Source organism: Coffea arabica, chromosome 6c (genome assembly GCF_036785885.1).
Source record: "Coffea arabica cultivar ET-39 chromosome 6c, Coffea Arabica ET-39 HiFi, whole genome shotgun sequence".
Lineage (NCBI taxonomy): Eukaryota > Viridiplantae > Streptophyta > Magnoliopsida > Gentianales > Rubiaceae > Coffea > Coffea arabica.
In genome coordinates, this window is record NC_092320.1 from 5,856,331 (window position 1) to 5,881,663 (window position 25,333).

General features: G+C 36.6%; 3 protein-coding genes across 12 annotated transcripts; 1 reads left to right on the forward strand and 2 right to left on the reverse strand.

Annotated features, from left to right (window-relative positions):
* Positions 1-1,604: 1,604 nt before the first annotated feature.
* Positions 1,605-5,539, reverse strand: LOC140003757 (nuclear intron maturase 4, mitochondrial-like). Of its 2 annotated transcripts, none has more exons than XM_072052365.1 (2): positions 2,775-5,539; positions 1,605-2,301 (listed from the first exon to the last, which is right to left on the reverse strand). In XM_072052365.1, the coding sequence occupies exons 1-2, from the start codon at positions 5,143-5,145 to the stop codon at positions 2,294-2,296; spliced, it is 2,379 nt and encodes a 792-aa protein (XP_071908466.1). In that variant the 5' UTR covers positions 5,146-5,539; the 3' UTR covers positions 1,605-2,293. The 2 variants fall into 2 exon arrangements, with proteins under 2 accessions (XP_071908466.1, XP_071908465.1); XM_072052364.1 differs by having other exon boundaries at positions 2,543-5,539.
* Positions 5,540-8,072: 2,533 nt separating this feature from the next.
* On the forward strand, positions 8,073-22,657 carry LOC113691707 (uncharacterized). Of its 9 annotated transcripts, none has more exons than XM_027209976.2 (20): positions 8,073-8,318; positions 8,427-8,516; positions 9,460-9,940; positions 11,779-11,870; positions 13,466-13,630; positions 13,723-14,116; positions 14,348-14,466; positions 14,572-14,644; positions 14,725-14,945; positions 15,033-15,077; positions 15,597-15,651; positions 16,272-16,463; positions 17,833-17,933; positions 18,008-18,095; positions 18,595-18,744; positions 19,352-19,480; positions 20,724-20,894; positions 21,955-22,014; positions 22,096-22,205; positions 22,300-22,657. In XM_027209976.2, the coding sequence occupies exons 2-20, from the start codon at positions 8,476-8,478 to the stop codon at positions 22,304-22,306; spliced, it is 2,694 nt and encodes an 897-aa protein (XP_027065777.1). In that variant the 5' UTR covers positions 8,073-8,318; positions 8,427-8,475; the 3' UTR covers positions 22,307-22,657. The 9 variants fall into 9 exon arrangements, 8 of the variants coding, with proteins under 8 accessions (XP_027065777.1, XP_027065775.1, XP_027065778.1 ...); XM_027209974.2 differs by having other exon boundaries at positions 8,430-8,516; XM_027209977.2 differs by having other exon boundaries at positions 8,073-8,262.
* LOC140008349 (protein trichome birefringence-like 9) lies at positions 21,657-24,556 on the reverse strand. Its single transcript, XM_072052369.1, has 4 exons — positions 24,023-24,556; positions 23,264-23,653; positions 22,975-23,133; positions 21,657-22,600 (listed from the first exon to the last, which is right to left on the reverse strand). The coding sequence occupies exons 1-4, from the start codon at positions 24,421-24,423 to the stop codon at positions 22,261-22,263; spliced, it is 1,290 nt and encodes a 429-aa protein (XP_071908470.1). The 5' UTR covers positions 24,424-24,556; the 3' UTR covers positions 21,657-22,260.
* Between the last annotated feature and the right edge of the window lie 777 nt (positions 24,557-25,333).

Sequence of the window (25,333 nt, forward strand, 5' to 3'; positions counted from 1 at the left end):
ACAACTCAATTAAAGGAATGTTAAAATCACGAGGAGTTGAGGTTAGGACCGGACGGGCAGGCAGGCAGGCAGGTTGGCTCAAAGTCTCCATGAAAATGTTGGCATATAGCAAATTTGCAATGCGAAAGAGACAGCAGACCCAATTAGCCAATCTTATTAAACTCTAATCCTCATCCTTTTGACGGTGAAAGTGAAACTTGAATTGGAAGCCCTTTCTATCCATCTCCTCCTCCAACTACTTCGCTTTGAAGCTTCAAGCCACATAACGCCGGTTAAAAACTAGAGTCTTCAGCCAAATCGATCTGCCTTGCCGAATTATGTATTTAACCAGGCAAACTACGACATTATTGGTACACCATGATCAGAATGGTATTTGTTTGAACCCGACAATCTTACATCCTCGTTCAAGTTTATGAGGTTTCTTCTTCTTTTCTCTTCTTTTTTTTTTTTGGCTTAAAATATTTGATCACTGAAAGTTCTATCAACTTTACATCTTGAGGTTGTACATCCAGTCAATCTCAAACCAGATTTTATAGTGGCATCTTTTCGCCTGGGTGACGTCATAATTGAAATTTGATGAAGTCATACTCATACAAGCAAGAATGTCGGTTTTCCTCTTTTTTTTTTTTTTATTGGTTATGAATTTACTATAGGTTAGATAGCTGCCCGCCTGCTTATAAAATAAATAATAAAAAAAAAACACACGAAGGCCAATTAACAACAACCAAGAAAGAACTCAAGGGTCAACAACGTTGAGGCTTGGAAGTCGATCAATAGCTCGCTGGGGCACAATAGGTCACCATGAGTAGGGGTGCAAACGAATCGAGTTGCTCGCGAACGGCTCAATTCAAACTCGACTCGAGCTCGAGTTCGAGTTCAAAACATTAAACTTGTTAGCTCGCGAGTTCGAGTATATATATATATTTTTTTTAATTTTTATTTTTAATAGTAAAATTACATAAATATCCTTAATATTTTATAATCTATTAAGAAAAAATATTATTTTATTTATTTTTTAAAAATAAAATAATTATTTTTTATTTTTTTCGAGCTCGAACTCGAGCTTGAAAATTACTAGCTCGTCGAGTTCGAGTTCGATGAAATTAAGTCAAGACTCGACTCGATAAGACCAAAACTTGACTCGACTCGACTCGACTCGTTTGCAGCTCTAACCATGAGTTTAAAGAATAAAATTTGCAAGATTATCACAAGTGGTGTGGTGCGGTGTGTCATGTGCGTACACGGACCTTGAGTAAACTATTATTATCCTTTAAGGCCTTGATCTTAATTGATTTTCGAGACCTGATTCCAGATTTTGATTTTTTAAAAAGCTATTTTGTTGTGTTCTCAACAGCTTTTTATAACCTGATTTTAGATTTTTAAAAGCTGAATATCAGAAGCATCTATTTGGGTGCTTTTTGATACTGATGATTTTCTAATATCAACTTTTACGCAATCAGAAGCAGAGGTTTGATGTGAATGTACTGATTTTCGCTCCACATTTTTCATGCTGAAACACCAAAGGGCAATACGGGAGCTACCGATGCTTCAAAGTGCTGAAGCAAATTAACCAATTTCTTCCCTATCCACGAACGGGAAGCATGTCACCGAACGACCACATATTTGCCGGAATTATGTGTCTCTGTTTTTTTAAGTTCCGGATCTCCATATTGTGGCATGATATTACATTTAAACTGGAATAAGTAGAACATGCATAGTACTCACATCACATTCTACTATTCTAGGAATGGCTACTTTGATAACTATTATCAGGTACTATGGAAGCGCCTTAGATAAGTTTAAGTAACAGAGGGTGCCCAAGTTTACTTGAGACTTTTCTTCTTTCTTCGGTATCCATCCACCACGTTATTCATGAAGCAATTCCACTTTCAGCAGCTTGAATGCGAATAAAATTTGATCGATGGGGAGGTGGCGGACATTCACCTTGTACTTGAAATGATTAACGTCAACAACATCAGCTGATCAGGCCAATTTTTGACATGTACAAACTTCATACAAAGGCATTGTCTTGTGTGACTCTATCCGTGCATGATAGTCTCAGAGCTGGAAAACGGCGTCTGACTGTCTGGATCCACTTTGGCTGGCTACCTCGGTTGTATCATGCTCCTTCTACGTTCCGTACCTATCAACCTCTGAAAAGCACTACTCTTTGTATTTACCATGCCTTCTTCAATCCTAAATAGTATGACATAAGGTCTCCAAGACAAAGTTGCACGCTAGAAGAAGAAAGGGCGAAAAATTCCAGGGGTTTCAAGCATGCCAAGAATTTTGCTCAGAGCTCTGCAACAAAAGCTAAAACAAATTAGTACTACCACCTATCCCGGTTCCTTTTACAGCAACGTAACAGAGTTCTCTTATTTACAATGAAAAGTGATATAAAAGTCGGCAATACTGAAATGAGCTCGTGATCATGTGAGATAATTTGGCAGAGAAACTATTCAATAAAATTAAAGTAAGAACAACTGAACAGACCAGAGAACATCAGGCAAGTCAACCAATTAGACAAAACTGAAATACATACCTTATAGTTAACATGTCCAACTACTATATAGCATGAACAATCTGTCATCCATCTACTGCAGTTCTGCTTTAGTTAGGAAGAATTGCTGTAGTCTTCACGCTAGAGCGTATGTTAAAGACCTTTCTCAAGCATTGGGCTGTTTATAGGCTGGGGACTCCACTGATTAAGAAGAAACTATACCGGGATTTTCACCTCCAAGCACCAAAATTAATAGATTGAAGTGATATATTACCAAGAAACAAATCTTTTAAATGCTGCCTGCACAGCCCAATTCGCCTCCTATTTAGGCAAGGATGGATGGAGCTTGAAAATCCAGTCTTCCAGCCTGGGAATTTCTGTCTTTCCATCACATGAAGAGTATAAACACAAGGAGCAGCAACCGTGCATCCCATGACAAAGCAGTTGCAAGGTCGCGACTGGCTTACCATTCTTGCCAAAGATAACAAACATAAACTGTAATTAGACATTCCGTTGAACAAGGTGTCGTCATTACTAAGAGCTTCATCAGTTATCTCCTGTTCTACCTCTTGGGTGGAAGGAATTCTGCTGAGTAGGGAATCAAACCTTTTCTCTATTTCAATCTCATGTATTCTATATTTTGCAGCCAGTGTTCGGATGCAGGACATCCTTACTTGACCAGATATAATAAGCTTAACCTCATTAAGGTTGTCACACTCATTATACCATCTAAGCCACCGGCCAACAATTCCTGAAAACCAATGAATGATATGATCATCATCCTGTAAAATTAGAATATGACACATTTGAGGGAATCCATCAGCATTTGTTAATCCATATCTTATGAGACGCTTCTTTATGGCTTCAACAGGGGCTATAATTTCTGTGATAAAAGGAGATACTGGTGGATTAGGACTAGGCAGAAGAGCAAGAGTAGCAGTTGTCTCTGATGAAACATATTCTTTGGCATGCTTCTGGAAATCATAATAGGAGTCTCTTAATTCTTGTGGAACAGATGGTTCCACAACGTGCTTAGACAAGATCAACTCCTCACTGGGCTCACACTTAGCATTAATATTCTGCATCCATACCTTCAGCAGGAGTTTGTACCAGTGATCAGTTTCCATACCAGCTTTACGGAAATAGGAAATTTGGCTTAAAATCGAGGCCTTGTCAGCTAGATGCTTTATCTCAGATTCTTTTACCTTCTTCAGCCCATGAGCTAGACATTTCTTTCCTATTCTAACAGTCCCAGCATCCCAAGCCTCTTGTTTCTGTGAAGCAAACAGCTTTACTTTTTCCTTCAACTTGTGAACAGCTCTTACTGTTGGGTTCTCTTTCAGACTTCTTTTAATCAAAGTTCCAAGAAATCGGACACTATGGGGACCATCACATGGCATAAAATTTGTGTGATCAAGCTCTATGTGTAGAGAATTCTTCAAGTAATTCTCGATGTCAGACTTGCATGAAAGAGCAATGTCCTTGGAGCCTGAAATGGCAACAAAAATTTCATCCAAGAAGCGGCAACAATGTATTCTGATGATAGGGCTCTTCACAGTATTGCATTCTTTTGCAATACTGCCATTCATCTGTCTCCTAATCCAGTTACGCAGGTTTGAGTGTGTTCCATCATCCTCGGTAGCCAATTTTGGATCAAGAGCTTCATAATTCATTGACATCCTGTAAATTTCACGATCAAATATATCAAGATAAATATTCATCAAGATTGGAGACAACACTCCTTCTTGCGGAAGACCATGGCCTTTAGGGAACCCCCCAAACTCCAAATTCAGAACCTGCACATCGAACATGTCTTGGATTACTGCATAAAGGCCTGGATCTTCTATCTTATTCTGCATATCAGAGATAAGCCTACTAAGGATCCGGCCATTCAGTTTCTGGTGAAGAAGCAAGGTGAACCACCAGTTAGTATCTTTCATCTCTTTCTTAATATATCTTAAAGCAGATTTATGATCCCTCCCGCTTCGACCACCGTGTGAAATCTTAGAAAAGTGAGGTTTATAGACAACTTCCAATACTATCCTAATGGCCTCTTGTACCACTTTCAGTTTAACATTTGGGAAAACAAGAACTTCCTTATCTGGCCCCCTCGTTGATATGGAATGCGTATTGGCGTTCACATCAAAATTCCCACTAAACAGCTCATCTGCCATGGATTCGAAAGGCAAATTGTCCCCATCCGTTGTCAAGTCAACGTTAGAGTTCACCCTGATACAATCATAAGCGTCCCGGAGAGTTTTTGGATTAGCAATGACTTTCCTCATAAGGTCTTGGAACTTGCCGTTTATATACTGTTCCTTGACCCTCTTTTTAATACGAAGCTCAAGAATCCTCATGAGCTCCATGCGAGTTCTGGGCTTTCTCTCCTCAATGATGGAAGATTCTTCAACCAAAGAAGCTAAGTCCATAGCTAGTGTCCCCTTTCCTCTCCCCCTCTTATCATCGCCATCAGTTACTACCGTTTGCGCTGTTGAATAAAATGAAATCTCCACGAACCTCATTCTACTTGGCCTCGCTGCTCCGGAGAATTTGTTCTCTGAAACAAAATGTTGCAATCTTTGCAGGACAATAGTGCGTTTTGTAAAGCAGATTTTTCTATAAAAATGAGACAACCTAAGCCACATCTTTTATGTTGGTAATCTAGGAACAAGAAGAAAAATGCATGGCCAAGGTGAGATACCCAAATGTAGAAGCTCAAAGTTGCACAGATCTTGGCATGCTTGAGGAAAGAGAGCATCTTTCTATGGGGCATATCATCAAGCAGGAGATAAGCATTAGAAGTGGAAATTCAGCATCCACAAGTTTACGGCTCCTTGCTGCAGGAAAAGTGATGGAGGCAGAGACTCGCCGGGGACTTGGTGGAGAATGGAGAGAGGAAAGGCTTGAGAAGCAGCAAAATTAAACTGAAACTTCCGTTGCATTAGCATTTAGCGATTGGTGTTTCTGAGAAGGCTCTGGCCTGTAAGATTGCGGTTAGTCATGCAAGAAAAGAAAGAAAAAATAGTGGAAAAATTGTTCGAAACGTTATTCACATTTTATAAAATAAATTTTTTCGTCTTTCACATTTAAAAAGTATATTCTTATGTTCTTTATAAATTTTTATTAATTAAATTTAACCTCTACTTAAGTTTTTTATTAGTTTTTTTGCTGAAATTCGTTACGTATCTTACATATGATCATTTTTTAGGGACAAAAATATCAAATTAAAATTTATATAATTTGATTTATAGTTTCTTATATTTCACAAAATGAATTGTTTTGTCCCTCACATTTCAAAAAATTAATTTTTTAATCACATTTTACAAAATAAATTTTTTCATCCCTCGTTGACTATGTGTACAGATAGTTTTTTTAAAATTCATGTATATATCTATTTGATTTCACCTGGATAGTATGAATCGCGTGTAATAAATATGTATTTAATTTCACCTAAACATACTAATTATAATTACATACATGCTATTCAATAGATATATACATGAGTTTAAATCTAATAATTTTGTTTTAAATCCAATATATGTATTTATTTAATTTCACCATATGAATCTATTCAATATTTGTAACATTTCTCTTTTGATAATAATTCATTTTATTGAATTGTGTAATACGCCCATCTAATTAATCGGTTCTAATTTGAATTCTGTAGTCTTGCTAACAAATTGCAGTTTAAATCTGAAATTTTTACTCATCACCTTTAAGACCAACAGTTCAATTTCTTGCCTTGTGGTAGTCTTAAAATTTGAAAGTGTCAATCACTTGCTTCTTTTTGTCATACTTTTTTATTGTTTATTTTTTCTGTCCAAATCTAATTTGATATAAATACTTGATAATGTTTATAATTAAATATCTTCTTTATTTTCACTTTTCGAGGAAAAGAAAATAAACATGAGTGAAAAATTAACAAAATTTTAAAACCCTTGTAGATGAAATCAAATAAATATATACATGAGTTTTTAAAAAAATTATTCGTACACATGATCAATTAGTGATGAAAAATTTATTTTGTAAAATATGAAAAATGAAAAAATTCATTTTGTGAAATATAAGGGGCAAAAAAATTTATTTAATGAAATGTGAAGAATATGAATCAGATTGTATAAATTTTGATTTGATAATTTTATCCTTAAAAAATGATCACGTGCAAGACATCTACTGAATTCTGATAAAAAACTAGTTGAAAATCTAGATAGGAATCAAATTTGACGAATGTAAATTTATAAGAGATATAAAATATATATTTTTAAAAATGAGAGATGAAAAAATTTATTTTATAAAATGTGAGGGATGTTTTAAACAATTTTTCTAAAAATAATTTACCTTGCCACTGAGACCTGGTTGAGGGCAGACTCTGAATCTTCTTCACCGTCACATGGATTCGAACCCTGTATCATGTGGTGAGGTGGGAAGGGTCGAATTATGTGTTTGGGCGGAAAAGGCGTGGGTAGGGGTTGGAAAAATAATAAATACAAATATAACTCAAAAAAAATCTAATTGATATTCAAATCAAATTCGATGTATATGAGCTTATTAAAGTTTCATTCACCTGATAATCAAACCGAATTTGAACATCATTTTTTATTGGTAAATTTTTCAAATTTGGCTTGATACGCATATAACTGAAACTTACATGTATAGAGTTAAAATTACTCGAGCTTGATACGAGTTTAGCTCAATAAAAATTGGTTCAAACTAAGTTCGCAAAGTAAATAAATTAAATTTGAACAAAATTAAACTCGTCAAAATAATTAAATAAGTTTAAATACTATAATATTTAGTTCATTTAAACTTGTTTATACCACTACAAATAAAAGAAAAAATAACCAACTCTTGTATTGCTATACATTGTTTTTACTACAATTTGGCCTCCCTTATTTTTTTAACTCACTACTGTCATTACTAGCATTAAGATTTGCAATGCTATTATCGTCACAATTCAAATTTTATTTCCACAATCATTTCTTGCCATTTTCAAAATTAAGTACTATAATTTTGCTTATAGAAATAATCTTGTCATTTCGACAAAAGTTGCTGCAGGAAAAATATTTATTAGGGGAATAAAAGTTTAGTTTATCATTTGCCAAAAATGTGCTAAAAAAATATTGAGTAAATTGTATGTAGGTATTTTTATCAACTTACCATGCACTATATAATGAAATTAAGTAACACATAATAAAAATTAAAGTATAGTATTATGATGCAATAGATCCATGTCATATAGCTTCCATGTTGAATTCAGAGTTGAATGCCCGGCTAAACTACTCAAAATTTGGTTTATCGAGAGTTTATTTTAATTTAGTTCACTGACTATTCAAGTCAATCTTAAACACCATTTTGTATTTGCTAAATTCCCAAACTTTTACGGATCAAAAGTTGAAATTATCCAAATCTCAATTAAGTAAAAATTTATTTAAATGCATCTCGATTAATAAACAAATTAAACATGAACATAGTTTAAAAATTTATCAAAATAATCAAATAAATTGGAACATCATGATATTCTATTTGATTAAAGTCGTTTAAACTCCGATCTAAACTTAAAATCACCACAAGTTGCTAATTTGCTAAATAAAAACTGTGAGGGAGGCTATCGTTTGCAGCAGACATATGTAGAACGGGCAAAAAATTGAGAAGTGAAAAAAGAGAGAAGCGATGGCCCACAAAAAAGATGAGAGGGAGGGAGAGAAGCGATGGCCCGAGAAAGACAGAGAAACGATGTCTCGACTCTCGAGAGTTCTGTGATGGTACGTTTCCCCACGTTTACGAAGTACGGATAGAGCTTTGGTTCAGCCACGTCGACGTTTGTTTTCTCCACTTATCACCTATTTTCATTAACATAGAGAAACTTTTCCCACCAAATTTAATTGGATCCCGTTTTTTTTTTTCTCTCCATCTTCACTCTGTCCAGCAGCATCAAGATTGAAACGACGTTAGATTGACTAACTGTTTTGCCTGCAATGCCACTCAAATTGCATCAGCACAACCTCGTATCTTCAAGGTTATCTCCTCTTCTCCAATCACTTTCTACTTTCATTTTTATTTTTGTAATTCTTTTATCCATTTTATTGTATAACATGCTACTGACAAAGTTAAAGCTGTTTTTCATATTACCGAAATTGTACGTATGTTGTTGCGTTGATCATCAGTTACTCATTTTAGTTTATACTATTTAAGGAGCAAGGACTAGTCGCAGGTCCGAAGTTGGTCAAGGATAAAAAGAAAGGGTATTAGGGTTTCAGGGTGGGTGGCGTGAAAGGGTTTATATGATCAACTCTACACCAGACTGGTTTTTTTTTTTTTTGGATGCATAAATATATAATCAAGTAGCTTAATCTTCAAAGCTTGACAGATCAACAGTTTAACTGGATACTGGGAAGATAAAATGTGCCTTAACATTGCTTCAATAGGTATGCTTGGGTCTGACTAATGTTATTGCAAAATTACATTGCTGTTTAGCGTATTTCTTCATGTTTGTAACTTGGTTTGCACTTGAACATCTTCATTGAACGAGATTTATTTTCCCTATATGTAACTCACTTTTGCGAAGTTCTTATTGGTTGGTACCTTGAGCTCATAGCCTTGTTGGTGAATTTTTTCATCATCTTGTTCCTTACTACAATATGGCCGATTCTTACTGTGGTTGTTTGGGACCACAGTGACAGCTCTACCAGTATGCGTAGTGTCTATGCTTCATTAATGAGAAAACCAGTTGACGTGTATATCAGAAATCAACTTATAGACTTGGCACTGCAATCTGGCAATGTCTGACTATGCTGGACATTCTCTCGTGGTGCCATAAAATTAATGCTTCTCAGTTATGGGCTAAATAGGTGCCATGGATATAACATCTGCAGTCCCCCCCCCCCCTCTGGATTTGATGTGATTTTATACAGTTTTTCTCACTAATGTTTGCTATTCTTCTTGTATTTGCCGTGTTGCAGCGCTCCAGATCCATGGCTTTCAGTTCAACCATCTAGAAACTGTAAGGTAGTTAGCTTCAATCACCAGCCATTTTACTGGTGTTTTAGGAAGAAGAGACGTGGTTTGAGGCTTTCTTTGTTGGATGATGGTAATCTGAAGCTAAACTACAGCTTCCCAGATTTTGGGAGACATACTCTAAATTTCTCCAGATCAACAAGAAGTGGACTCCTGTTACCCTTTGCCTCTGCAGATGATGGGGTGACAGTTAATGGGAGTCCTCGAGCAAGTGCTGGTGGTGAAGTTGAGGAATTGAGAGTTAAACTTGATCAATCATTACAAGGTGAAGAATGTAATACTGGCCTGGTCCAATCATTACACGATGCCGCTAGGGTATTTGAACTTGCTATCAGAGACCAAAGCTTATCATCAAAAGTTTCATGGTTCTCAACTGCATGGATTGGTATTGACAAGACTGCTTGGATAAAGGAACTATCCTACCAGGTAACTCCACTGAATATCCTTGTCATTTATTTTTTTCCCCCATATTTTTTTTGAGCTTCTAAGCAACCTTGCTTACATAATCATGGAAAAGGTCGTCCTATCTGGAGACAATATTGCCTTCTGCTAGTCCAACTGCCTTGCAGTTAGTTCATCTGTTTCTGCAACTACTGGTGTAATCATGTTACTTCCAATCCTTGTTATTGGTTCGCCAGTGAGTTTCCCAGCCGATGAAGCCAAATTGGCAGATTTCTACTTTGCCAGCTCCAAATGAGCTCTAATCTCTATCATTGTATTGACTAAAGCCATGCTATTATAATCCTGCTGCTTTTAGTATGATAACAAGTGCATCGTTCATGCAGCTACTAGCAGCATTTTACATACTTGGTCTTTAATATCTGGGATACCAATAGATGCTCAAGTTTTTTCCATCTCAATAGAGGCTACTGTTGTCTGTTTAGAAAGATCAAATCCAAAGAAAAGGGCTGTTACTCGTGTTTTTAAGGGTGTAATACTATAGTTTCTCTTCTGGAACTCAAGAAATATGATCTTCAAAGCTCATGGTTTGTTTTGGAATGTCTTCTATGATGCGTGTGGCCTTATTTACTTTCGCTGTTACACCACACAATTAGTTGTTATTACTTCCTACATGCCATTGAGACTGTCATGCTTTCTATTGATCCATCTCTATTGTTACTTACCTTAAATGGCAAATAACATCTTGTATGCGTTTCTCCTTTACCCTACACACGTTGAAAATCAGAAGCTTAACATCTTAGCTGTGGCCCCATAGTGTCATGTTTTACTTTTTGGCACAGAATTTTGAATAAAGTGGATGCGATTGTCACGACATGTATGTGAACTGTAGCATCCATGTGCGGAATGCTTCAGAGCACTTTGAGGTTACTAATGGAATTGACCCACGTGTTTTTTTTTTAATTAAATTTTGCACCACTGAAGCACTAGGGATAGAAGAGGAAGCAAAAAAAGAAGTGTTTTGCGGTCTACTTGTAAAAAGTAGCGCAACTTCCCGATATGACAAACAAATTGGGGCAGATGGAGTGGAAAGTCTTTTGACTTTTTCATTATTTGTCAAAATGAGTTGCAGCTATTTAGTTGCTATTATTAGTCTGTAGCCTGTGTTGGAGTTTGGTCAAACTAAAAGTGCCAAACCAATATATTCTTAGCTTTTGTCGCAGAATGTCATTTCAGTCTTGACTTTCACACTTACAAGTTTCAGTAGTGCAGATCCCAGAATGAATGGAGAAGTGTCTCTTTGGTAAATGTAATGTAGTTGAAGCGATTTTGGGCCATGTGTTACTAAATTCTAAGAAGCAATCATGGGACATGTGTCACTAAACTCTAAGCCCACTTAGAGTAATGGTTTTCTACTTCATCTTAGACACACGACAAATTGTAGTGATAATCTTTGTGATGACTGGGAATAACTCAAGCTATGGTTTGGGGATGGGGGCTGTTTTCTATTAATAAGACTAGCACACTGTCATTGCAAATGAGTTCTATCACTGAAAATGAGTTTACCTCCCCTTTTTAGCAGTTTGAACATATGCATGTGCTGAAAAGCTGGAAAAAAAGGTCTGAGGTGCTCTATTATGGTAGCAAAATGTTAGCAGCAAAAAATTTCTTGCTTTATCTACATTATAGTTTAAGGCTGTCTTCCAGCATTTTTTCATTTTCCATCTAAGTGTAACTAGATGGTTGATATGGGGGTTTTTTATATTCTTATCTTTGGTTTTGAATATCTGGAAGATTTCACTTTGTTTCCTTTTGCTGGGTTTTATTATTGGTTAGGTTGGCTAAAGGTTAATATATTTCTTTAGGCATCAGTTTATTCTCTACTGCAAGCGGCAAGTGAAATTACATCTCGAGGAGATGGAAGAGACAGAGATATTAATATTTTTGTCCAAAGGAGGTATGAAGATTGTACTGTCATATAACCCAAGCTTGTGACATGCTCATGAAAGCAAGGAGATTTAAGAATATAAAATTGCATTTTACTTTTTAACATTTTGATTTGTTATTTTTGCTTTAGCTAATTTACTACAGTTGTCTCTGTGAGTCCTAACAAATTATATTGCTAGCAAAATTAAGTGTTACTTTTGGCAATTTTTGAAATATCCTGAGTACTTAAAATTTTTGTTTTCCAACTTTTTTTGATATTGTTCATGTGTATTACTTGTTTGTGACCATTATTTCATAATTATCAGTTCCAAGTATTCCAGTTCCGTAAGAAATGGAAGGTTTTACATTTCATTTTCTTCCCACAGTTCCTTAAAGCTAAATAGTCAGTTCTAGGAACAAAAAAGGAAGAGAGGTCTGGGGGTAACTTATCTTATTAACATCATTTTGGGTATAAATTAAAGAAATATCCATGATTTTATTCCTTTTCCCAAAATAAGGAAGGCAATTTTCACAATATTGACTTCTACTTCTCCCCTCCTGAACTCCTTGCTCTCCTCCTCTTCTGTGTCGTTTCCTTCCTTCTCACTCCTTTTTTTCACTTCTCCATTCCTCATCTCCGCCTTCTCCATCCTTCTCACCAACCCACCTCCATTGCCATCAAACCCTGCTCTCTCTTCTTTGGCTATCAGTATAAAACATGTGCACACACACACAAAAGCTGAATTTTGAGTAGGGTGACTGCTGCAACTGCCGAGGCAAGTCTTGCTGCCATTGCCATCACCAGTGTCTACCAGCCCTTCACTGTCATGGCTGCCAGATTGTGCAATCACTAATTGGGACTGCTTTTTTGGGCTATTAATGGTCAAGAGGGAGGGTGGGAGGAGGGTTTTGATGGCATTGGTTGTAAAGTTGGGGAGAAGGGAGGAGGAGGCAGAGAGGGGGAATGAGAAGGGAGCAGAAGGTGTAGAAGAGGCAGGGGGGAGTTGAGTAGATGAGAGTCAATTCAAAATCAACTTTGAATTCTGTTGTGTTAACATCAACTTACCTATTCTGGGAAGAGGAATAAAAGCATCAATATGTTTTTAGTTCTGGTTAAAAATGGAATTATCGAGAGAAATGAGCCCATGGTTTAGGTATAGAAGTCATATATATATATATATATATATGTTTTAACTTATATGCATGAATTAAAGAAGTACTTTCGATAGTATAGGATTGAGAAGAAGGAATCCTTATGAAAGTGTTTGTGATTCATTTTTGTTAGTTGTGATAAATTTGACTTATCAGCTTGAGAAAATAGGTTTTGTTGACTACATACTTGTTAGTAGGACCTAATGATATGGCCTTTGGCTTTTCACTTTCCTGATCTTTTTCCCTGTTGGTTGGGTAATTAGATAATTTTTTTTAAAAAAAAGCAATTTTCTGGATTTCTGTCTTTTTTTAAATTATTTGCACTGCATTTGTATTTAGATGGAAAGAGAGCACGCAATTGACACATCCAAGTATATTTTTTAATACGAATAATCTATGTCAATCCGTCATTCTTCTTCAATGCTGGTTTCTTTTATGTTTGATTTTCAATATGTTATAGTTGCTTGAATGTAGTTTGTTGCGGCAATCTGCGGCATTGGAGGCTGTAATTAATAATAAATTATCAGCCAAACAACCTCAAGCTCATCAATGGTTTTGGATGGAGCAAGTTCCTGCTGCTGTCAGCAATTTTGTAAACTATATTGAGAAGGACCAATCTTTTTCTGCTTTTACTTCAATGTATGTAGTTTGGCTTTTGTATTTATGTTAAAGAACATTTCATTTGCCCACAAAATATACTTGATAATGTTCTTGCTCTCTTCTTTGTTAAGGTCTGGGAAAGTAATGCCTCTGGTTTCGGAAAATGCAAGTGACTTGTCACTTCTTATGCTTGCATTGAGTTGCATTGCAGCAATTATGAAGCTTGGCCCAACTAAAATTTCTTGTGCACAGTTCTTCTCCAGTATGCCAGACACGACAGGTAGATTGATGGACATGCTGATTGAGTTTGTGCCTATCCGTCAAGCTTATCATTCCGTGAAGGATATTGGTCTCCGCAGAGAGTTTCTTGTCCATTTTGGCCCTCGTGCTGCAGCAAATAGAGTAAAAAATGATCGACACACTGAAGAGGTTATGTTTTGGGTTAGTCTTGTACAGAAGCAGCTACAAAAAGCTATTGATAGGGAGAGGATATGGTCCAAACTCACAACATGTGAAAGTATTGAGGTTAGCAATTTGGCTTTTCAATTATGCGTTTAAAAGAACACATAAAATGGGTGGTCACCATAACATTTCTGTAGGGTAGAAAGTTCGCTTACGTATGACACTTTCTGGATTTATGTTTGTTCTATGGTTGTTTCTATGGGATTAGACTCTTATAAAGTGCTTCAATTTACTGCTGAGCCATTGAACTTATTATTGAAGAGGTATAAGCTTTTCTTATAATTTACTGCATAGGTGCTAGAGAGGGATTTGGCCATATTTGGGTTCTTCATTGCTTTAGGAAGAAGCACACAGTCCTTCCTTTCTGCAAACGGTTTCGATTCTGTTGATGAACCTATTGAAGAACTTATGAGGTATACATGAATTTAAGTTGCAGTTGTTTTTGTTTTAAATTGTGGTTATATCATAATTGTTGACATATATATATATATATATATATATATACTCTAATGAATCAGGTATCTGATTGGGGGAAGTGTGTTATATTATCCTCAGCTGTCATCTATAAGTTCTTATCAACTGTATGTGGAGGTTAGCATGTTAAGCATAATATATCTTTTGAAATTTTGTTTAAGAATAATTTAAACTGACAGACGTTTATTATGTTACAGGTTGTTTGTGAAGAGCTAGACTGGCTTCCCTTTTACCCAGGAAGTAGTAATAGCTTTAAACGCAATATGGGGCATAAAAGAAAGGAAGAAAGTCCTCCAAATCCTGAAGCTATACCCCTAGCATTGGATGTTTGCTCTCATTGGATCCAGAGTTTCATTAAATACAGTAAATGGCTGGAAAATCCTTCCAATGTTAAGGCTGCTGGATTTCTTTCCAAAGGGTATTTGAGCTTTTCAATGTTTTGAATTTTAAAACTGTGTCTAGAATTATTAATCTGGAAAATTTTCTGCTTTTCTCATTGTTTCAGGCACGAGAAGTTGAAGGTGTGTTTGGAAGAACTAGGTATACAAAAGTAAGTCAAATGGGCCTCGACTTGGCTCCCTATCTTAGTGTGCATACCCTCATACAAGGCATATACATGATGAATAAATTTCTGGTTGTGGAAAACCTGCACAGTGCAATACATTGTGGCTTGGTTTCAGATGATAAGAAATAGTTTGAATTATCAAAAAATGATGAAACCTGAAAAAAATAGAATGATTAGGAATAAGATTTCATTTAAAGAGATAAACTAACGAGTGTTGGTTTCTATCTGTGTATTCAACAGTGGAATAACTGCATAGGGTGCTTTGTATTACAGTAGTTGCTACTTTGAAGTTTGTTTTGCTATGACTTTGACACCCAAAAAGAAGACAAAATATTATTGTTAATGTCTGATTCCAAATCTTTCGCCTCCATCACTTCCTGTTAATATGTTGTTCCTTCCCCAGATACTTAGTTGCTTTATTTGGAGCCAACTTTTTCTGCAGAATCAGTTAATAGTATTGATACCAAATTAGATAATTTGATGCACTAATAAGTCAGTGGACAGGACCACATCTGGAACTTATTCACCAACCGAGCTAGAGTCTGATTCCTTTGATAAGGTACTTTCATTTCTTGTCATTTAGGTTTATCTGTAAGCTTGTTTCTTTTCTATGGAAACTTTTGTGTGTCATTCAGTTTTCTCTGATTGGAAATGATTTTAAACTAGCAATTCCTCCCTTCATCTCTCTCTCTCCCTCCCTCCCTCCCTCTCCCCATATACGTGTCTCTCCACTACTTTTTAGCAATTCCCCATCTGTAGCTGGGTAGAATACCTATTTGCATTTGATTCAGTTGGATTTAAGTTAACATCTCATCACTCAGTCTGCAGAATAGAAACATTCATTGGGGAGCCTCTGGCCATTGCAAAACGATATATAAACTCTAGGTGTAGCTTCCTCTGGAGCAGTATTTAATATGTCAGCAATCTTATACTATGAGAGTTATTTTATCAATTGGGGGTTTTCCCTCAGAATAAACACATATCTATGTCCATTAGATGATGAAAGATATGCACCTTTCATCTGGTGGTCGTTATATGACCTATAGCATTTGCAATCTTGCCAAGCATTGATCTTACAGAAACTGATTGCTGTTTCGGTTTCATCACTGCCTCTGTTAATCTGCCTATTTTGTATTGTTTAGAGCACTTTGATGATGCTGTTGTTGGTTTTTGTACTAGGCTTTGGAAAGTGTTGAAGAAGCTCTGATGAGATTGGAAGGATTGCTTCAGGAGCTTCATATGTCAAGCTCCACTTCTGGGAAGGAGCATCTCAAAGCTGCTTGTTCTGATCTTGAGCGGATAAGGCGGCTAAAAAAAGAGGCTGAGTTTCTTGAGGCATCTTTCAGGGCGAAGGAAGCTTCCTTACAACAGGTTTCTGCTACCATTTTATTGCTTTTCTTTTGGGGAGCAAAATATACCACTAGCCTTTTTTCAAGGGCATTTTAGCATTATCAAATTGGCGTTCGTCGCAGTTTGAAAATCGTGTTTTCAGTTGTTTAGGATTTTAATTTGATTTGGAGCATATGCCATAATGGATATCCAATCAAGTCAAGCAGTTAAGGTTTTCTTAATCTGGATCCATATTACTTGTAACATTAAGAGAAGTCTTTGGAATCTACAAATTTTTTGCATTAGATTGTTAAGTCATATAACTTCTGTGAGTCATGTTAAGAGTCATTTGACTCTTCTTGGTTGTTTGAAGCATCTTTTGCATTCAGGGATTATAAGTGAGGAGAACTGACTCTTGACATATTTCTTTGGCCCCAGGTTTGATATAGAAGCTCTCAGATCTTATTATCACCCTTTCAACTCTTATCCTGGCCCCTCCTTCAAACTAAATCTATATAGTCAAAAGAACTTTTTGTTTTGGTGACATCTGCTGCAATATTTGCAGCCTGTTAATTCCCACTGTACTTTCCCTGGTCAATTGCAACGTTTTCTCCTATCTACTATTAATCAAAGTAATTACTGAGTTTCATTAGAAATTGTTGCATAAAGGCTTTATCACCTAGTTTTTTGGAGCTTTTGTAAGGTTAATTGCCCAATGAGAGAAGATGATGTCATTTATGCACCTTAGATGACTTGAAGGCAAGTTCTAATGTATTTGATAAAGAATGATACTTCTAGGGCTGCAAACGAATCGAGCCGCTCGCGAGCGGCTCGAGTCAAGCTCGAGTCGAGCTCGATATTAATCGGGCTCGAGTCAAACTCAAGCTCGAACTCGAGTTTAGAATATTAAGCTCGTTAGCTCGCGAGCCGGCTCGCAAGCTTGAGTATATATATATATATATATAAAATTTTTATTTAATAATAAAATTACGTATATTATATATATATTTTTATTTTTTATTTTCATAGTAAAATTATGTATATATCCTTAATATTTTATTATTTATTAAGAAAAAAATATTATTTTATTTATTTTTTTAAAAATAAAATAATAATTTTTTATTTTTTTCAAGCTCGAGCTTGAAAATTGCCGGCTCGTTGAGCTCGAGCTCGGTAAAATTTAGTCGAGGCTCGGCTCGATTAGCTCAAAGCTCGACTCGGTTCGGCTCGTTTGCAGCCCTAGATACCTCATTTCTAGCTTGGTCTAGACGTGCCAATGTTTTTTGTTGCTACGTTACGCTTAATGTCAATTACACCAATTTTTTTCTATTTGTTGTTTGGGTGATCTGAGTTGTTTTTAACTTTATTTATTAGGACTTCTTTCTTATCATCTGTATTTTAATTAAGATAGGAGGGTGATGCAAGTGATTCATCTTCTGTTAGCAATGAGAGACAGCATTCTAGGGGAAAAGCCAGCAAGAGGGCCAGCATAAATAGAGATAGTGGCAGCAGGTACGTGACTTCTGTTAATTTTGAGTTCATAAACCTTCATGCCACTCTCTGCCATTGATTGAGTCTTGATTCAGGGTAAGTAAACCTCGTGGATTGTGGAGCTTCCTAGTACGCCCCTCAAACAAATCCAGTGACCTTGGGATGTCAATGGCCAATGCAAATGTATGCTTTATGGTGGTCCTTTACCATTTTTAAACGCTTTATGGTTTTCTGTTCTCTCTAGATGCTGCTTTCCACAAAAATCTTTGAAATTGAAGTAGATCTTTAGAGGTTGCAAGCTAAATTTCTTGCCCTAAGGTAATTCTAACGTAATGGGAAGCAGAAGGGATTAGAGCCTGTCAGCAAAAATCCTCCAGAAGAGCTTTCTCAGATATTCCACCCGTTAGTCAAATCTTCAGTGAATAGTTACACTACTTAATTCATGCAGAATTAATCGTACTTATATATACTCACTGGGGCCTCAACAAAGGTTATTTTGTGAATTTTGAAATTGGATGAGGACACGTTGTTGTGTAAGGTTTACTAGCATTGTACTTTCTAGAAATTTTAATGGACAAAGACCAATTGTATGGGCACTTCTGCACTGAAATCACCGTTAAATTGTGCTTAACAGTTCTGTCTCTTCTTTCAGCTACTGGTTATTTATTTTTTTCCAATGCAGGATGATGAATGCTTTGAACAGAGAACTGCAGGCACAGTGTCTTCATATTCAGAGTCAAATGAAATCCAACGCTTTGAACTCCTAAGGAATGAACTAATAGAACTGGAGAAGCGAGTTCAAAAGAGTTCTGATCGGTCTGAATATGAAGAGGTATCCTTTGACATTCAGTGGGTACTTAACATGTAATTCCTCATTGTGTATCTGTACTCTGTTGATTCCTGTTCGTCTTTTGGTTGTTCTGTTGCCTTATTCTTCTGTTGCCTTATTCTTCATCATTTATCTATTGTTCTTAACTGGTATGTTTTAGGAATTTATTTTGTTTGACCCACTTGTAGGTAGCATTTTACCTTAATTTCTGTGCTATTCTTCTTTCCCCCTTTTAACCACAAATTTCTTCTTGTTTCTAGGGCCCAACTTCTTCTTTGAATGTGATAAAATATGGGAACAGAAATTTCAGAAATTTTGTTTCTGTTGCTGTCAGTAGAATACAGTTGTTATGGTTTCCTTTCTGTTTGACAACTTTTGCTGATAGATCACTGCAATATTTGGTACTAGAAAATATTGTGTTTGCTGTGTTCAAGACTAGCATTATTTACTCTATGTTACAGAATAGGGTCTTGAATAGAAATTATGTCCATGTTGCTTAACTGACTTTATGTTGTGGATGATCTCATAGTATTGAATTTCTTTCTTCTCATCCTTGAGGTTACTCATAAATGATGTGACTTTTAAAGATTGATTTAATCTTTGCTTTCAGGAAGATATTCAGACAACCGATGAAAGTTTCAGCCAGCGAAATGAAGTTAAAGGCCCTAACTTGGTTCGAGTTCAGAAGAAGGAAAGCATTATCGAAAAGTCATTGGATAAGCTAAAAGGGACTAGCACGGTATGTATGTCAATTTCTATGCATCCAGGAAGAGAAATGTGGTTCAGCATGAGTATGTGGCACACAAAGTTGGGTTGAATTGACCGCATTTATCGTATTAAGAAATTGAAAGAAGTCCTATTTTTAGGAGTGCATTTCTTGTTCCTTCCACTTGGTCTCCTTTAAATTATTAGTGTGATTTTTGAAGACCTTTTAACTGCCAAGCCATAGGAGAAAAAGTTGTTTCAGCATCTGTATTTGATTTTATTCTTTGCTAGGTAACCATCGCTTTAATGATTACAAAATACGATAGCAAAATATTTTTTAGAGTATTTTCATAGTCCGCACATCCATCAAGCTTGCTTTCCTGTATCATGCTTGTAGTGCCCCCAAGGCTGGAGTCTTTATTATGTAAGAATGGTAGAACATGGCACCTGGCTGTTGTTGGGCATCAAATGAATGACTAATAAGGGATGTTGCTCACAGTAAAGACGGTTGCAGGAGTGGCAATTTTGATGAATGGATTTGTGGAAGCACTGTTTCCATTGGAGAAATTGACTATGCTTTGAAAAAGCTCCAAATGATTGCAGACTCTGTTTCTGTACATTAGCATTCATTCGGGAACATGGGGTGCAGGTGCATGTGCCTTTGAGGAAGAAAGACACTTCCTTTTCGATTTTTGAGTGCATTGGCCTTCATAGCATACTATGTTCTTGGCATCTCGGTTAGGGGGAGGGTTGTGGACATATTCATTTGTACTGTTTCAGTTGAATTCCTTTTTTAAAGCATTGAACATAATAAATTCTGTACCCATTAAAAGCAGACTTGTACAAAACATTGTTGCACTTGTCAGGAGAAGAAAAAAAGGGAAGGAAGGAAGCTTATGTCTGCATAGTTTTGTGATTGTCTATGTAGTTTACTACGTGCAGTAAGATAAAAAAATTCACAGACACTTAATGAAGCTTCAAAACACTTCTTGTGATGTTCTGTTCTGACATCTTTGAAAGAGTTCTTAAATAGTATTATAGTGAGTTTGTTTGGATAAGAGTTTATTTGGATGATTTATTTGAGATATTTACTGTAGCACTTTTTGTGATGTGATGTATGTGAGATAAAAAGGTGATTGGGAAGATAAAAAGGTGATTGGGATTTGTGAGAATAAATTTTGCAAACCAAATTCTCTCTATCCAAACAAACTCAAGTAGTACTTGTCTTTTCAACCCAGTAGTTAGGTAGTTCCTCAGTCCATTAGCTCTATGTGCAGGATGTTTGGCAAGGAACTCAACTTCTTGCTATTGATGTTGCTGCTGCTATGGGGCTGCTTAGGAGGGTTGTAATAGGTGATGAATTAACAGAGAAAGAAAAGCAAGCACTTCGAAGAACCTTGACAGACTTGGCATCTGTAGTTCCAATTGGCTTTCTAATGCTTCTTCCTGTAAGCTCTTAATTTTACTTTTATTTGGTCTTGTCTGAGCTTGTGTCAGTAATTTCCTTTTTCCTGCAACTGTTATTGGCACATTATCTAGAATTGAAAACTGATATGAATTGAAGTACCCTGTTACTTATTCCAATAAACCACAATAGGTAGGAGCTTACAGGAAACCCTAACTATGTTTTCAGGTAGCGTTTATCCTTGGTTGTTCAAGTATGACTTTAAATGCGAATTTTATGGTTATCGGTTTGTCTTACTAAATAAACTAGATGAAAGTAGAACATGAACATTTTAACTAAACAATCTAATATCCATAAATAAATAAATAAATAAATAAATATATATATATTTATATATTGCTTTTCCACCTCAAGCACTTTACTGGCCAATTTGTGCAATTTTTTATAAGTAATCCACTTAATACAAGTCATATTTCAGGGTTTCTTTTTTCCCCTCGAGCACTTGATATATGAATCTATTCTAATTATGTGTGTATTATATTGTGAAAGAATTGAAAGATCTTAGATATCGTGCAACTAAATGAAGCAATTTTAGATAGATTTTTCCATTATTCAACTTCTTATTACTGGGTTATATTGGTCTGGACATTATTTTTCTTATGTCTAATTCCTTTTTTTTCTCTTAGTCCCTCGTTTGAACATTTTTCCAAATCAGAGCGAACGATAGATATCTTATCTTCAATTGTTTTCTGATGTGCTCATGCATTGGTATTATTAAAGGGAAACAAAGTACTATACTATGGTCTGGGGCAATCAGATTTCATTTCCTACAAATCATGGTTTCGCATTGGATGTTACTGAAGAAGAATAGCTGTTTCTTTGAGATAAACCTGCAAAGAACTAGCCGCAAGCTGCAATCCTTTGGTTGGTGGAGGTCTTTACAAGCAAGATTTGGTGGTTAGGAGGAGAAGATGATGGAGTTTATGGCCTTGTATTGTGTGCATTTAGGACAGATTTTCACAGGACCATATATTTCTAGAGTTTGTTGCTCCTGAATTTGATGTCTTGGAACCTGAACTTGGTGCATAATTCATCTTTTGCAGGTTACCGCAGTTGGGCATGCTGCTATGTTGGCTGCAATTCAAAGATACGTGCCGTCTCTGGTGCGTACTCTGCCATTATCACTTCTTTCTTTCGTTGAATATATGTGTGGACTCTAACCTGAGTCAGCCACTTACTTGTAGATACCGTCCACATATGGACCAGAAAGGTTAGATCTCTTGAGGCAGCTGGAGAAAGTGAAGGAAATGGAGGATGAGGTGAACTCCGAGGAAAATGCTGATGAAAAGCCGAGGTAAAAGCATCGTGAACATCTTTCCTCTGAACTTCACTTTGCTTTTAGGTGAGGCTCATTTTGTTTTCAACCTGGTTCTGTATTGTTTGGACAGTAAATGAGCATAGAGAAGTTCATTCCATGTGTCTGGCACCCCAGGCAAGCACCAGTGGCTGCAGTCTTGCGGTGCCGTTTCTGGAGTGCCCGGTTCACGGTGGATTGATGGGTGACCATCTTTTCTGAGCTCTGTCAGATATGTGATATTTATGAACTGGGCCTTTATTTGTGCATCTTCCATTTTCTTTATCATCTCAGAAATTTGTAAATTGTTCAACGGCTCACTCTCGAGCTTGGTCAGATCCATTTCTGGTGATACAAAAGTGTGACAATGACCGCCTTCATCCCATGTACCGTTCCTGTAATTTCACATCAGATTTTTTTATTTTTAATTGCATTTTTTTCCCCTAGTAACACCTCTAGGGCTTAATTTTTTTTCCTCATATATATTTTGTTTTAGTATGTTTTTAATATAGTATCAGCGTACAATTTTTACTTTTCATTGCCAAAAGAAGAGAAGATTATGCAGAAAAAAGTGTCCTGCTGCTTATCATAGCGAATTAAATTCCTTGTATCGTTGTACTATTCCTGGCCTGTCTTCTACTTTTTTAAAGGTTTCGGATGAACCAAAAACATTATTCGATCATTAATTTGTACAACGAATAAATATAAAGTATTTCATATAAGATACTCAGAGAAAAAGAGATGGCAGTGAGGTAGGTTTTTAACTTGCCTGTAATGCACTGGAGAGTAGCTGCGGAAGAAGATATAACTCTGTTCTGGCTTCAAGCTTTGCAAGACCCATGACATTAATGTAATTAAGGACTTTCCAAAAGCCTCCTTCACATCGATGGTGGTGTTCACAGCGCCGCCTTCCTGGAAATAGTTGCCCCTGAAATAGAAAAATCTCTTCTCTAAATATAATTGGAGAACCATTAGGTTCTAGTTCTGCTGTTCTTCCTCCGTTCTAAATATAATTGAAGAAGAAGAAGAGGAGGAAGAAGAAGAGGAAATGTTCGTACATCTTCAGTGTTTTATCTTCGTTCCACCAGTGTCCTGGGCTGAATAAAAGAATATCTGCTCCAACCCATTTGGCAGAGTACCAATGTAGCCTGTCAACCCTAATGGCACCTCGTACTTCCTTTGGGGAATCTTTTGGTGGGCGATCTATGATTACCAGGAAAGGCACCCTGTAGTACTCAACCGTGAGGTTGTACTCCTCAAAGTGCATTGAAAGATATCCCTTGTGCTTTGTTATCGGGCTTCCATGCTCTTCATATATCGTAGATTGGTTAGAAACTCCTTGAGCAAGCATGCAAAGCAGGGATTCCCATTGGTTTCTAACTATGGAGTCGCCGGCGAAAACTATCCTTCCATCGCGGGCCCGGTCAAGAAAGTCGGTCGCATTAAATCTGCAATACAGCATTGGTAAAAGTGAAGGACAAATAAGTGCAATATGCTATTGTGCTCATGCATATGACAGGGATGATAGCATTCAATTGAACTTATTGCACTAAATGCATCACGGGATTCAAAGCTGGTAATTTAAATTACAACTTGGGCTGCTCTAATTTGCTAGACTAACTTATGACTTCTTGGAAAAGCATTATCGATACAGTTGGTCTACATGGTGATGATCGATAATAGGACATGACAGACAATTAAACATGATTGGAACCTTGAAGAATAAGTTTATGTTCTTGTAAGCACGCACCATCTTACTGGTGTCCTATTATTAATGTTCTCGTGTAAAACCAGGCTAGAATCTAGCACAAGTATACCTAGGAAGATTACAAGCACGTGGTTGCCAACGCCATTTTTGATAGCCTGTATCCGGTCGTCCACTCTGTTGGCATCGGAAACCGGGATCCAAGAACGGACATTTCTCTGTGTACTTGTGAAGCGGGTAGCTTTCGTCCCGAACCCATGATCCATACGAGTAGTCACATACTTTCGGTGCTGAATTTTGATGTTTGGTTAGGATCTGGGAAAACAAGCCAATGTCAAGCAGAGATGACGGCTGAAATGGCCTTGTTATGGTAAAGAAAATAATACAACTCAGGAGCAGAGAGAGAGAGAATATTGCAAGGGAGGTTGGTCGGTTTTTAAAGATGACTGGAGAAAAGGAGAGGCTTGGAAAATGTTGTGTTTTAGGAAGATGATGAGAGGGCTGAAGATCCATGACAAGGGGATGAAAAGGAGGAGGGCGCGATTTTAGTTCTTGGGTCGAAGACTTCTTGTTGGTTACTAACGTGGGAGGTGGGAGTTTTGAATGATGGACGTGGTTTTCTTAAAATAGTAGTAGCAGTAATCAAAGATTATTTGACTGTTGGCGCCTACTTTTGATAAGCATTCATAATATTTGATGTCTTTAAAGCATAATCTGTGGACCTCAACGTGTCCTGAATTCTTGATTTCTTCCTAAACGTGCACTGCTTATTTTTTATCGCTAACCTTTAGATGTTATCATCTTTGCCTACCTCTCTCTTTCTCTGTCTCTTTCTGGTTGAGAAGTACTAGTAAATGAGAAGCAGAAAAGCAATTATCTTTGTCGGCTGCAGTTTATGCGTTTAAATTTCTTTTGATGTTGACAAAGAAAGACTTGCATCATGTTTTTAAACTACTCGTACAAGTAAGGTTTCATGGGACTGAATTTGCTAGTAAATAATATTGCAGCTAAAGGCCGTTGACAGATTGGTGCTTCAATTTGCCTTGCCGCATTTGCCTCCACTCCGTTACATAAATGGGTGTTAGTTAACAAGTGTCTATCGAATAATTGTGAGAAAAATCTTAGTAAATGAATACAATAACGAACAAGAGAGTTGGGAGCGGCCAAATTAGTAGCGAATGTATAACAAGGTGCCGGCCGTGCGTCTCCAACTACGTAGGTAGCCTAGCCTAGATAGGTACGATGACGCTTTCGTCTTTTTATTTTTGTGCGTGTCATATTTTTTTTTTTCAGAGACGACAACAGTTGTATAATCTAATCTATTCTACACTAAGGGGGAGGGGACGGATCTAAGAAGGTCCAGAAATAATTCGGAAGGGATTGAATCACCACCAGACCAAACGAGTGCGTGCCATCTTGAAAG